We start from the raw sequence: 13,002 nt of genomic DNA, 5'->3' as shown, positions 1-13,002 counted from the left end.
TGTGCTTCAACTTGTGAACAACTTAACCTTTGACTTCACACACTTCCTCCAAACAAAAGGTCTTCCCACAGGAATCCATATGGGTTATAGCAATGCACATCTTTTCTTGGAAATGTGGAACATTCTTTGTTCCCATGTACATACGTTCAAACCTTCACTGCTTTCGCCAGTACACTGGCAACTTTAATTGATGCTATTTCCAGCTCTCACTCCAAACTGAAAATTGAATTTACTCTGCTTCCAATTTCACCCTTTCCTCACCTTCTTATGTTCCATCTTCACCTCTTCCCTTCCTCAATTTCTGTATCCATTTCTGGGGAAAGTCTACCGAACAATATCTACTAAAACCCCACTCTCAGCTAACTAGACTACATTTTCTTCACTCCAATTCCTATAAGACTCTATTCCATTCTCAAGTTTCTCTGTCGTTCTGGCAATACCACTAGCCAATGCTTCCTTCCATTTCTGTCAGCTGAGCAGTTCCCTCCACTGTTAGCATGGCCCAAGGCCATGTCATTCAATTCCAGAACTTCTGTTCTCATCCCTCCCCCCCGCCCCCCACCTCCCTTTCAGAACCAAAATAAGGTTCCCCTCATCCTTGCCTTCACATTCAACAGATCCTCTGCCATTTTCATCACCTTCGGCATGATGCTACCATCAAACACATCTTCCTCTCCATTTTCTACATTCCGAAGGGACCGTTCTGTCCATGACAACTTCATCCACTCTTCAACCACATCACATTCCTTTTCCACATTATCATCCCATGCAAGCACATGAGATACCATGCCTCGTCTTTTTAATTCCTCCCCTCCTGCTGTCCAGGGTTCCAAATACTCAGTTCCAGGTGAAGCAGCAATTTACTTGTACTTCTTACAATTTAGTATAGTGCATTTGTTGCTCACAACATGGTCTCCTCTATATTGGAAGACCAAGCACAGATTGGGTAACTAATTGCAGAACAATTCTGTTCAGTCCACAAGCTTGACTCTGAGCTCCCAGTTACCTGTCATGTTAATTCTCCTTCCCACCCCAATTTCTCTGTCCTTGGTCTCCTACACCTCCACAATATAAGCTGGAGAAATAGCATTTTTAATTAAACACCTTACAGTCTTCTCTGAATTCAACAATGATTCCAACAATTTCAGATCATAATCTCTGCTTCATTGTTTTTCCAGATGCCAGCTATGGAGATGATTCTGAACTTCCTGTTTACACCTCGAGATGCATCTTTTGCAGCTTTGACAAAGGGTCATCTGGACTCAAAACATCAGCTCTTTCCTCTCCTTACAGATGCTGCCAGACCTGCTGAGATTTTCCAGCATTTTCTCTTTTGGTTGCAACTTTTGTTTTTTTACTTGCCCCATTACCACCTTCATCCTCTTGGCACTATGATCCCTTTTGTCTTATTTACTCGTCTGCCTTCCACCCCATCACCATTTTGATCTTCCACCATCTCATCCTGCTTTTGTACTTTTTAAAACCTGTCACATCCCCAACTTTTTCCAGTTCAGATGAAGTGTTCATCTCTCCAATAATGCTGCCTGACCAGAATATTTTCAGTTTTATTTCAGAATTCCAGTATCGGTAATATGGTGCTTTTGTAGCCCTTCACCCCAAGTTTGTAATAAAATAAAAGCAAATACTGTGGATGCTGAAAATCTGAAATAAAAACAGAAAATGCTGGAAAACCTCAGCAGATCTGGTATCTGTGGAGAGAGAAACAGAGTCAACCTTTTAAGTCCATAGGAATCCTCTTCAGCGCTGAAAGTGAAGCACCAACTCATGTTTGCATCTGCTCTTTGTAAGAGCTAACTACTTAGTTCCATATCATTTACATTTTTTCTATCCCAAATACTAATTGTCTTGCTTTTTAAAAATGATATGATTCATTTATCTCAAGAGGCTTGGAATACAAAAGCAGGGATGTACTTCTGAGGCTTTATAAAGCACTGGTTAGGCCCCATTTGGAGTACTGTGAGCAATTTTGGGCCCCACACCTCAGGAAGGACATACTGGCACTGGAGCGGGTCCAGCGGAGATTCACACGGATGATCCCAGGAATGGTAGGCCTGACATACGATGAACGTCTGAGGATCGTGGGATTATATTCATTGGAGTTTAGGAGGTTGAGGGGAGATCTGATAGAAACTTACAAGATAATGAACGGCTTAGATAGGATGGACGTAGGGAAGTTGTTTCCATTAACAGGGGAGACTAGGACGCGGGGGCACAGCCTTAGAATAAAAGGGAGTCACTTTAGAACAGAGATGAGGAGAAATTTCTTCAGCCAGAGGGTGGTGGGTCTGTGGAATTCATTGCCACAGAGGGCTGTGGAGGCCGAGACGTTGAGCGTCTTCAAGACAGAAATTGATAAATTCTTGATTTCTCGAGGAATTAAGGGCTATGGGGAGAGAGCGGGTAAATGGAGTTGAAATCAACCATGATTGAATGGTGGAGTGGACTCGATGGGCCGAATGGCCTTACTTCCGCTCCTATGTCTTATGGTCTTACTTCAAATACTGTTTTCTGCTAGGGCATGCCATGTACTAACAAGCATTGACCTAAAAGTCTCCTAACTTTTTTCTTCATTTTGGTGGTTATAAACTTATGTTTTCTAAATGCTAATTTAAATGTAAAGTTTATTTATTCATCACAAGTAGGCTTGCAGTGAAATTACCGTGAAAATCCCCTCGTCGCCACACTCCGGTGCCTGTTCTGGTACACGGAGGAAGAATTTAGCATGGCCAATCCACCTAACCAGCACGTCTTTCGGACTGTGGGAGGAAACCAGAGCACACGGAGAAAACCACGCAGACACGGGGAAAAAGCACAGACTCTGCACAGACAGTGGCCCAAGCCGGGAATTGACCCCAGGTCCCTGGCCCTGTGAGGCAGCAGTGCTAACCACCGTGCCACCGTGCCATTGATTACTGAAACTATGTACTCAACTTTGTCTAGTCTGTCCCTATGATTGAAGTCTCTTATCCCTGCTTTTGTCTCAATCTTTTTTTCCCCCTTTCATGGGTGGAACATCTTTCCTGAATTAAGACACCTTGATTACTTTGCATTTGGCTGTGAAACCTCTTTGGATTGGTTCTAAATTTTGCATGCTTGAGCACATACTCAGCTGAGATATAAAATATTGAGGATTCTGCTCAAGTATAAAATATAACAATATTTCAGTGAAGTTAAATTAGATCAATAAAATAAAATGTTTTTATAAACCCTGGAAAATGCGATCAAAAAGTACTATCGTTTTCTCAACAAGTGTCTCTAATGACACATCAGTTGAACCAACTACGTACCAATGTTATCGGACCGTAATGAAAGGTTTCTTGCTGTACCGTGTATCTCAAGGAAAGAAAATCCCTCCAAGAATAGCAGCAGGAAAGCCAGTGATATTCTCTCATTATGCAACATAATAAGTAACAATGTCAAAAGGGCAAGAACAATAAGAAGTGCAGCAGAATACACAGTTCCCAAGCCATAAGCAGCCACTGTCCGAGTCTTCATTTGGTTGTCATTAAAATGTATGTTCATTGATCGCTGCATCTTACGGTATATCAGTGGGACTACATAGAGAGAGTCATCTTCCATTTCAGGAGAGCCTTTGTAGGAAGGGGCTCGAGTTTCATCAGACTGTCTGCTGTCTTTTACAAACACAGTGATCGGATTCCACAGGACAATAAGGAAGCCTGTCATTACCAGCACAAAGACAATTCCTGGGACTACGACTGCTATCTTCTTTGTCAGTTCCTGAAGTTTAATGGAGGTTTCTTCTGGAGCAGCATTTACAGCCCAATAGCAGCATAAACAAAATACAATAAACGGGAAACCCAAACGTACAAAAAACACAACAAAGTGTGAACTGTTGAGGTTCCCATAATGAAGGAACCATTTTCGTATGAGGTAGACCAAGGCTGCAAGTGATGATACTGACAGAATATAATGGAAGTTCCTTTGTTGACTATTATTTAACCTTGACAAAGGTTTCAGGAAAGTGGAGGGCTCACAGTCTGCAAGTTCTTCACGACAGTTATAAAAGTTGCTGGACAAAAGAATGCAGAGCAGGAAGGCCACCAGTAACCCAATTAAGTAAAATGATTCCCGTTTGTATGAAATAGAACCAGAATTTTTTTGCATCTCTGGTACAAATGGTGCATTCAAATAATAACTGGTAAGTTTTCCATTCCATTTTAGATTCAAGATGGTAACAGTTACAATAGATTTCAGAAGGAATGATACCACTTGCCCTTCAGTTACTACAAAGCTATTGGAAAACATAGCTAGGCACCGTAATAGGAGAATTCCCAAAGGTACAAGGAACTTCAACCAACTTTTCCACTTCTGCTGAATACCAGCATTGGAGCTTTGGATCAATTTATTTACAATACGATCATTATCGAGTCTCGCTCTCCAGAAGTTCCAATGAAAGCTCACATGAGACCCAATAGCTACCCAGAAACATATTATCAGAGGTTCCACCAAAACGTCAGATGTCAGCATCCAGATGTAAACTGTTAATCCTGCAGTCAGACCCCAGACAACTGGATACAAAAGAAGCTGTGTGTACAAAGATTCAAATGTTGCTGCAGTTTCAGATACCAGAAAACATTGTATACAGGTTGCTGCCAGAAGTAAAATACCACAAAGCATGTGTATGGGGTTGAATCGTGCCCATGATTCTCGACAAATTTCCTTGGTCTCTCTCAAGTAGCGTTGCTGCGAGGTTAATAGCTTTTGAAACCTTGAGTGAAAATCTTGGTCAGGAACAACTTTTCCAGAAATCTGCATGTTTGTAATCAGGTCATTATATTCAGCCATTGCAGCGGAAAACAATTCCTTCAGATATTTCAGCTTTGTCACAGGTAGATCGCTGGCAGCATAAGAGTAGGATTCCAAAAATCGATTCACCTATACAACAACATAAGATGGTGAAAAAAAGACTTCCATTCACAAAACGCTTTTCACAATCACCAAATGTCTCCAAGCACTCTATAGCCTTGAAGTACTTTTGAAGTGTAGTCATAGTTGTAATGTAGGAAATGCACAGCAAACTCCCACAAACAGCAAAGTGATAACAACTAAATCTGTTTTTGTGATACTGATTGAGGAATAAATATTGGCCAGGACACCAGGGATAACTCCTCTACTCTTCTTTGAAATAGTGCCATGGGATCTTTTACACCCACCCAAACAGGGAGATGGGGGCTTGGATTAATATCTCATCTACAAGATGGAGATATACACACACATTATAAATATATAATATATATGCACATATACCAGTGTCAAATGTCAGTCAGAAGCATTTTTTGGTTTATTCAAAAAAAAAACTCTCCTGCATTTTACTAGTATTTTACCAACAATTATATGCCTAGAATAAGTCAGCTTCTAAAATGCTGCCAAAAACTAGTCTAAAAAGGTGCTAAACTATAGGCCACTATTTAATTTAAAAACAGCAATTTAATTCCGAGAAAATTATTCTGACATTACCGCACTCCTTGTTGAATGGCTAAGTAATGGGCCTTCCAATCAGTTAGCTATAGGTTTGACAATTGGATATTGCAATTGTCCTCACCACTTCTGGGGATTGAGAAGAAAAAGAAACAGAAGTAGTCATGATAATCATTCGTGATTGCCAGTTTATAGTATTGTAAAGGATGCTTTTGGATATCAGGGGAAGATGGAATCCAGATATGGACATGATGCCTAATCGGGTACGGCATCACAAAGTTTTGTAATAGCCCTGGAACAATTGCCATAAGCGGAAATTAGTGGTGGGGAAACGGTACAAATGCAAGCCCACAACTTCTTGCAATATAGGATGCCTGGTGGACTATGTCAGTTTAAATACCACTTTGAAGGATTACACTTCACTAAGGAGGACTGCTTCATCTTAGAAAAAGTGGACCTTGACTTGCCTTATCCTGGCCAAAGACAATAGTAGTCCTCAACTCAAAGAGTTCCAGATCTTCCTGTGAGTCCTATAGAACTGTACATAGATCACAATGGAAGGGGTGGCATACAATGTGCACAGAAAAGAATTACTACAAAATTATACAAAGTTTTGCATGTAGCAACATAGGAAGGAAAATGAAAAAGCTTTCTTTTTCAGAATGAAAATGTTTTAAGTACCATAATTGATCAATGACCAAAAATTGAAGGCTTCATCCCTTTATCTGAAAAGTTTGTTTGATCCAATCATCTAATGGGGCGATCAGTTTGCAATATGGATATATCTTTCACAAGCACCATGCACAATTGGTACATCATATAAGAAATTTACAGCCCAAGATGGAAGCTATTCATATCTGTGCCAGCTGAAAGATAGTTTCCAACCTCATCCCACTTTCCTGCTACCTTCAGGGGTCAGATATGTATTCCAAGTCCTCTGTTCCTCGACACTTCTGTGTCCTAACATTTGTGTGTTCCTTTGCCTTGTATGCCTTCCCTAAAAGCACTGTCTCACAAATTATTGAATTGAATTTCATTTGCCATTTTCTGTCTACCTGACCAGTCCAATATTATCTTCCCGCAGTCAACAGCTTTCCTATACTATTAGCCACACAAACAATTTTAGCTCCAAATTCATTCCTCTCTGATTATATACTGCAAAAAATGAAGGACATTGTATTAAGTTCTGTGAAAACAGACACAGCCTTCTAAACACAAAAATTACTACCTGTCTACACTTTGGAAGCAAAAACAAGGCGGCAGATTACTACCTGAATGGCTGTAAATTGGGAGAGGGGAGTGTGCAGCGGGGACCTGGGTGTCCTTGTGCACCAGTCACTGAAGGTAAGCATGCAGGTGCAACAAGCGGTAAAGGCGGCAAATGGTATGTTGGCCTTCATTGCAAAAGGTTTCGAATACAGGGGCAAGGATGTGTTGCTGTAATTATACAGGACCTTGGTGAGGCCACACCTAGAATATTGTGTGCAGTTTTGGTCTCCTTTTCTGAGAAAGGATGTTCTTGCTCTTGAGGGAGTGCAGCAAAGGTTTACCGGGCTGATTCCAGGGATGGCGGGACTAATGTATGAGGAGAGATTGACTAGGTTAGGATTGTTTTCACTGGAGTTCAGACGAAAGGGGGTGGGGGATCCCATAGAGACATATAAAATTCTATCAGGACTAGACAGGATAGGTGCAGGAAGAATGTTCCCTATGGTGGGTGTGTCCAGAACCAGGCGTCACAGTCTGAGGATACAGGGTAGACCATTTAGAATGGAGATAAGAGACATTTCTTCACCCAAAGAGTGGTGAGCCTGTGGAATTCATTCCCACAGGAAGTAGTCGATGCCAAAACATTGAAAGTATTCAAAGTGCTAGATATAGCACTTGGGGCAAATGGGATCAAAGGTTATGGGGAGAAAGCAGGATTGGGCTATTGAGTTGGATGATCAGCCATGTAATGAATGGATCATCAGCAATGAATGGCTGAGCTGGCTCGAAGGGTCAAATGGCCTCCTCCTGCTCCTATCTTCTATGTTTCTATGTTTACTATTATTCTTTGCTTCCTGCAACTTAACTATTTTGGATCCAATTTGGCACATTTCTTTGGATTCCATGGGCTTTGACTTCTCAAACCAGTTTTGACACGTGGGCTTGTAGACTACAACAAATGTGCTACCTTCCCTCCTTGTTGCTTCTTCAAAGGTTAAACCTTCCTGCACAAATCTATGCCCACTGTCCTTAGTCAATCTATGCCTTTCTAAATTACAATTTGTACTGTCCCTCAGAATTTCTTTTCCAATAATTTGCTCACCACTGAGGTTAGGCTGACTGGCCTGTAATAGCTTGGTTGATCCCTTCCTCCCTCTTTAAACAATGATACAACATTAGCAGCCCATCAGTCATCCAGCAGCAGACCTGTAGCCAGAGGGGATTGGAAAATGATGAGCACAGCTTCCACTATTTCCTTCCTTTCATCTCTTAGCAGTCTGGGGCAGGTTTCATGGTTATTAATCTACTTTCAAAGATGCTCAACTATTTAATATTTTCTCTCTCACCCCATGTATCTAATCCATTATTTAAATTATTCCTTTTCCTCAATGACAAAATCTACATGGTTTCTTCCATTTGAGAAGACAAACAACACATTCTTCAAAAGCCCATACCCATGTCTTCCATCTTTGCACAGTTTACCTTTTTCCTTAATTATCCTCTTGCTCTTATGTATTTATAAATCATCTTTTAGTTTTTCTTGATTTACTTGCAAATATTTTTTCATAGCCTCTCTCTGCTTCTTAATTTCCTCAAGTTATTATTATACCAGCCTGTTCATGATCTATTTATCCTTTTCTGAGTCTCCGTGTTTTGTATTTCACTGGCAAACATGACAAGCTAGGAGACATAACCCAATTAACACAATCCATGCAGTCACTTGAAAGTGCACAAAAGCAGTTATGATAAATACCTCTCTAACCTTCCTTCCTCTCCGCACATTTCTATGCTTTTAAGCAATACAGATTCACCATGGGCAGCAAAAAGTACAACATGCCATGAACCATCGTGAAATAATTTTCTAAAATTTGAAACAGTTTCCACATTTAGTCAAATCAGCCAAACTAACAGGAAAATGTTACCTAAAATTTGCCTCCTTGCCATGGAAAGGTCAGAATGATTTTTGTCAGAATGATTTTTGCACCCATTTTTAGTGAAGCATCTAAAATCACACTTGCTTGTGCATTCGATTCCAGATTTATACAACATAGTCTAGAATTAAATTGGGTAGAATTTGGAACAGGAGAAAAACAGGATAGAAAATATGTGATAAAAAGTGACACCCCATAAATTGTGCAGTACCATACCTGCATGACATTGATGTGAAGTGCTTTTGCCTGTTCAAGATACTGATTATTTTCCAGCTTAGGTTCCGAAATAAACATGTCCACCATCACCATGCCAATATTACTGTATGGAATAGGAACCCCAAGTAGGAGAGCCAAGGTTGGTACAAGATCTATCTGAGACACAATGTCCGGATCCTAATCGCACAAAGATTTTGTGCATGAATGGAAAATAAAGAAAATTAATGAAGTAACGATATGAACACCTCCATCAATGTGTACACATATAGGAATATAAATAGTGCCTCTGATTTTAAAATTATTTAAAAAGGTGCTTATTAGAAACTTTTCAGACTATATTAAACTCTACTTACACTTGGAATTGTATCTCACCCTGAACAGCACCTGTCAGTCTAAATTCTCAAAGTCAAATGTTTACTTTGCTATTAATTGGTGATGTATACAAATTCTCTCTTTTCTTTCATTACATCAGACTGTTCCACTACAGAAAGAGAACAGAAACTACAAACTGAAGAAACAATGTAACACTTCATTTTAAAATAGTTATTTAATAAAATAATAATCAATACAAGATGTTTAACAATCTCTACAATTCATTAATCAATCCTTTCACAAAAATGTTGCTGTTTGGTTGAATTCATTGACGATAAATTGTTTCCTAACATTTCATAAAAAAGTAAGATCTATAATTCTCTGCACAGGAAGTCAAATATACTATTTAACAAAGACAAGAGAATTATGTGGTACTATGGAGAATGTATGGTTACAGTAAGAGTTTTAACAACACCAGGTTAAAGTCCAACAGGTTTAACGCCAGCATCTCCACATCATGAATGTATGGTTATACAGCCATATAGATCTGTGGTTCCCAACCCTCATATCTCATGGCACACCTCTTTGCTACAAAAACAACTTGAGGCACACCTCCTATTTTCTCTGCCTTCTTCCCTTACTGGGAGCTTCATTTTTGACTACTCCCTGTCCTCCCACAGGTTTTTTAAAACCTTTCCCTGTCTCTCTTGCTTCTCCCGGGGTTTTTGCACCCTTTTTGAGGTTTCATTTTTTGTGCACATGCATGGGTCTTCAGCTCCAAGTCCCGTTGGTCATGCGGACAGGCCTGACCAACATAAAATATCTAAACCACACATGTACGGCTCTTTCCCAGCCTGCGCATGAACAGGAGGCCCAAGAGTCATCGGATCTTGCAGATGCCAACCACAGAGCTGTAGATGAAAGTTAGTTTTAGTTTAATTACATGAATTTGGAATCATTTGAATTTTTTTTCGCAGCACACTTGGGGGTCTTCATGGCACATTGGTTGGGAACCACTGATATAGACAGATGAATAAGTAATGACTGCCATGGTTATGTCCTTTGAGGGACATAAGGCTGCTATGAGCTTGTGCCACCTTTCTTCATCTTTCGCCAAATTTTGCGCTTCGCCCCTTAACAGTGACATTTTACTCAGCTTGGCAACCACAGTTCTACCCCGGGTTGTCTTTGGCCTGCCTGGCTTTCAATTCGGTGGAGTTCATCTAAGGACCACGTTGGCCAATCTTTCTCCCTTTATCTCCTTTAATCCTGTCTCTCAAGAAAATTTGGATTTTAATGCTGGAGAACATGAAGTGAGGGAAATGGGCGAGGACGAAAGGTAATGGCCAGGTGGGACCAGCAAGAGGTTCTTGACAGTGGAGCAACAAGGAATGGAGGTGGTGAGTGTGGAAAGTAACAGATGCTGAGGCCACCAAATAAGAGGCAGGAGATTCTGCCCAACAGTGCAACAGCTAGACAGTGATTATCATTGGCTTAAAATATTGCTTTGCAAAAATCCTGATATCTCTATGCAAAGGTAAAAAGAGTTAAAAAGCTAAAAAGCAGTGACGAAAGCTTCAGAACACAGGATCTCAATTTTTCATCTGGTTATACTTACTGCACACTGGCTTGTGAAGGTTAAATGGAAGGATATGCTGTTTAACTAAGATAAGTGTACCAGTCTGAGAAAAATGGCACCCTTATCTCAATTGTTATTTAAGGCCAAAGAAAATGATCAGATGTGATTTCTATCAAATAATTAAATTGGTTTACTTCTTACTTGCAGTATAAAGATCCCAAAGATAAATTTCTCCAACAAAATTAATCATCCAATCGTTTAGCTCTTTGAAATGGCAACATACCTTGTGTGTAATGTATAAAAGATGGAAATTAATTGAGATATTGATTGATTGCACGAGTTCGTAGTGGCTTGAATAACTCTACACAAGATTAATGTAATGTACAGTGTGTGAAGCAGGAATTCATGCTGAATTGTTATATATAACATTTCAAGTTTAAGAAATTTAGCTAAAGAGGGAGGTCTGCATCACTTGTGTGCAAGTTTAGTTGAGAATGGAAGAAAAGTTACTCAGATATGAAACAAGAAATACCATATAACTTACTAAATCATTTAGTAGCATTTGCACAAGTATTGTGCATACTTGCAGTGCTTAATATTAAAATGCTAATCTGCATGATCACAAATATTAATAAAGACGCAGCAGTTCAGGATTTTGTTGGCCAACCTCTGATTTGGCAAGAAAATGATGAGAGGTGACCTGATAGAGGTGTACAAGATGTTGAGAGGTATAGATCGGGTGGATTCTCAGAGGCTTTTTCCCAGGGCTGAAATGGCTGCTACGAGAGGACACAGGTTTAAGGTGCTGGGGAGTAGGTACAGAGATGTCAGGAGTAAGTTTTTCACTCAGAGGGTGGTGGGTGAGTGGAATCGGCTGCCGTCAATGGTGGTGGAGGCAAACTCGATAGGATCTTTTGAGAGACTTCTGGATGAGTACATGGGACTTAATAGGATTGAGGGTTATAGGTAAGCCTATATATAGGCCTAGGTAGGGACATGACCGGCGCAACTTGTGGGTCGAAGGGCCTGTTTGTGCTGTAGTTTTTCTATGTTCTAAAAAGTTAACAAGTTCATACTAAAAGCCTGGATAGATGATTGATTTGAATAACTATTCATATAATTTGGACCAATTAATGTTAGACAATTATATAAAGGTATAGTTTAAACATCTAATAATCCCTAGATGTGGATGATAAATCTTAGATGGTTCTGGGATGAGGAGTAAAAATGAGGGGGGGAATGGTTAAAGACTTATTTCATGCATTAAGTGATGTGCCTCTTACTAACCACAATGTCCTTACAAACAAGATGACAAAGCTGAACCAAGAGTACCAAAAACAGCTCGGAGTACAAAAATTTAAAAATGCAAAAGATGAATTTTGAAACTAGAATCAAACTTCCAAAATTCAGTGGGGAAAAATCAGAAGAATACTTTTTTTAAAATGACAATAAAACAAGAGCTTTGATAGAAGTGCAACCATGTGCAAAATTTTTAATTTAATAAATTAGAAAAAGGAATTATACAAGCATCTAATTGTAAACAGAACTAAAATGAAAAGTTATAACCGAAAGCTTTGCTTTCCGTTTGAAAGTACAGGAAACGTTATGACATACTATGGGCGGAATGCTGTGGAGTGACAGGATTCTCAGCTATCAGCTAGAGAATTGGCAAAAGCCTTGCATCATCTCTTTCTGGGAAGGACTACCCTTATCTTGCTGCACTCAGCACTTGGCAGGCCAGTGGCGGGTGTGCCCCGGCATTAAGGAATTGGGAGTGGAAGACCCACCCACTCAGAGTAGCTGGACAATCAGAGGGAGGTTCTATGAACGGCAACAACACTAGGGTGGCTGCTGCTGGTATGACATCCACCCACGGTAGGGGAAGGCTGGAGTGGTGGAGCAGCAAAGGTAGGAGACTCTCACTGGCCTAAAGGCAGGTTCCTCAATAAAGAACTAAGTGTCTTGGGATGAGTGACCCGCACAGGTTTTCTTGTCCTGCTTTCCACATGGTTAGTCGCCCACCCACCTTTGGCAGAAATACCAAGAGCCGCAAGATGAGACCCTTAAGTGGATATTAATAGTTGCCCACTTAAGGGCCTCAGTTAGCAGTGAGTCCTGCCATGCACTTAATCAAGGTGAAGGCCGAAAAGTGACAGGGTCCACACCCGCCACTGTGTGACCCCAATTAAAATGGCCCCCACCACCAAGCTCATTATGAAAAACGTCACAGTATTCACCTTCTATATGTAATGTAGTATTAAATTACCATTGGATCAGGAATTAAATAGCGAATAG

At 40.2% G+C, this 13,002-nt stretch overlaps 1 protein-coding gene across 2 annotated transcripts in view; it reads right to left on the bottom strand.

Moving 5' to 3' along the window:
- pigo (phosphatidylinositol glycan anchor biosynthesis, class O) overlaps positions 1-13,002 on the bottom strand; it is a 35,311-nt gene that overhangs the window by 15,430 nt on the left and 6,879 nt on the right. For both annotated transcript variants that reach the window (XR_013498694.1, XM_078219480.1), the window contains exons 5-6: positions 8,817-8,993; positions 3,309-4,917 (exon numbers count right to left, since the gene is read on the bottom strand). Coding sequence is in view for 1 of the 2 variants with exons in the window: in XM_078219480.1 (XP_078075606.1) it covers positions 3,309-4,917; positions 8,817-8,993 (1,786 nt within the window). In the remaining variant the exon portion in view is untranslated. The remainder of the gene's footprint in view (positions 1-3,308; positions 4,918-8,816; positions 8,994-13,002) is intronic.

This window comes from Mustelus asterias, chromosome 1, assembly GCF_964213995.1.
Source record: "Mustelus asterias chromosome 1, sMusAst1.hap1.1, whole genome shotgun sequence".
Lineage (NCBI taxonomy): Eukaryota > Metazoa > Chordata > Chondrichthyes > Carcharhiniformes > Triakidae > Mustelus > Mustelus asterias.
Note: the sequence above shows the minus strand (reverse complement) of the source record. Positions and strands in the feature narration are given on the sequence as shown.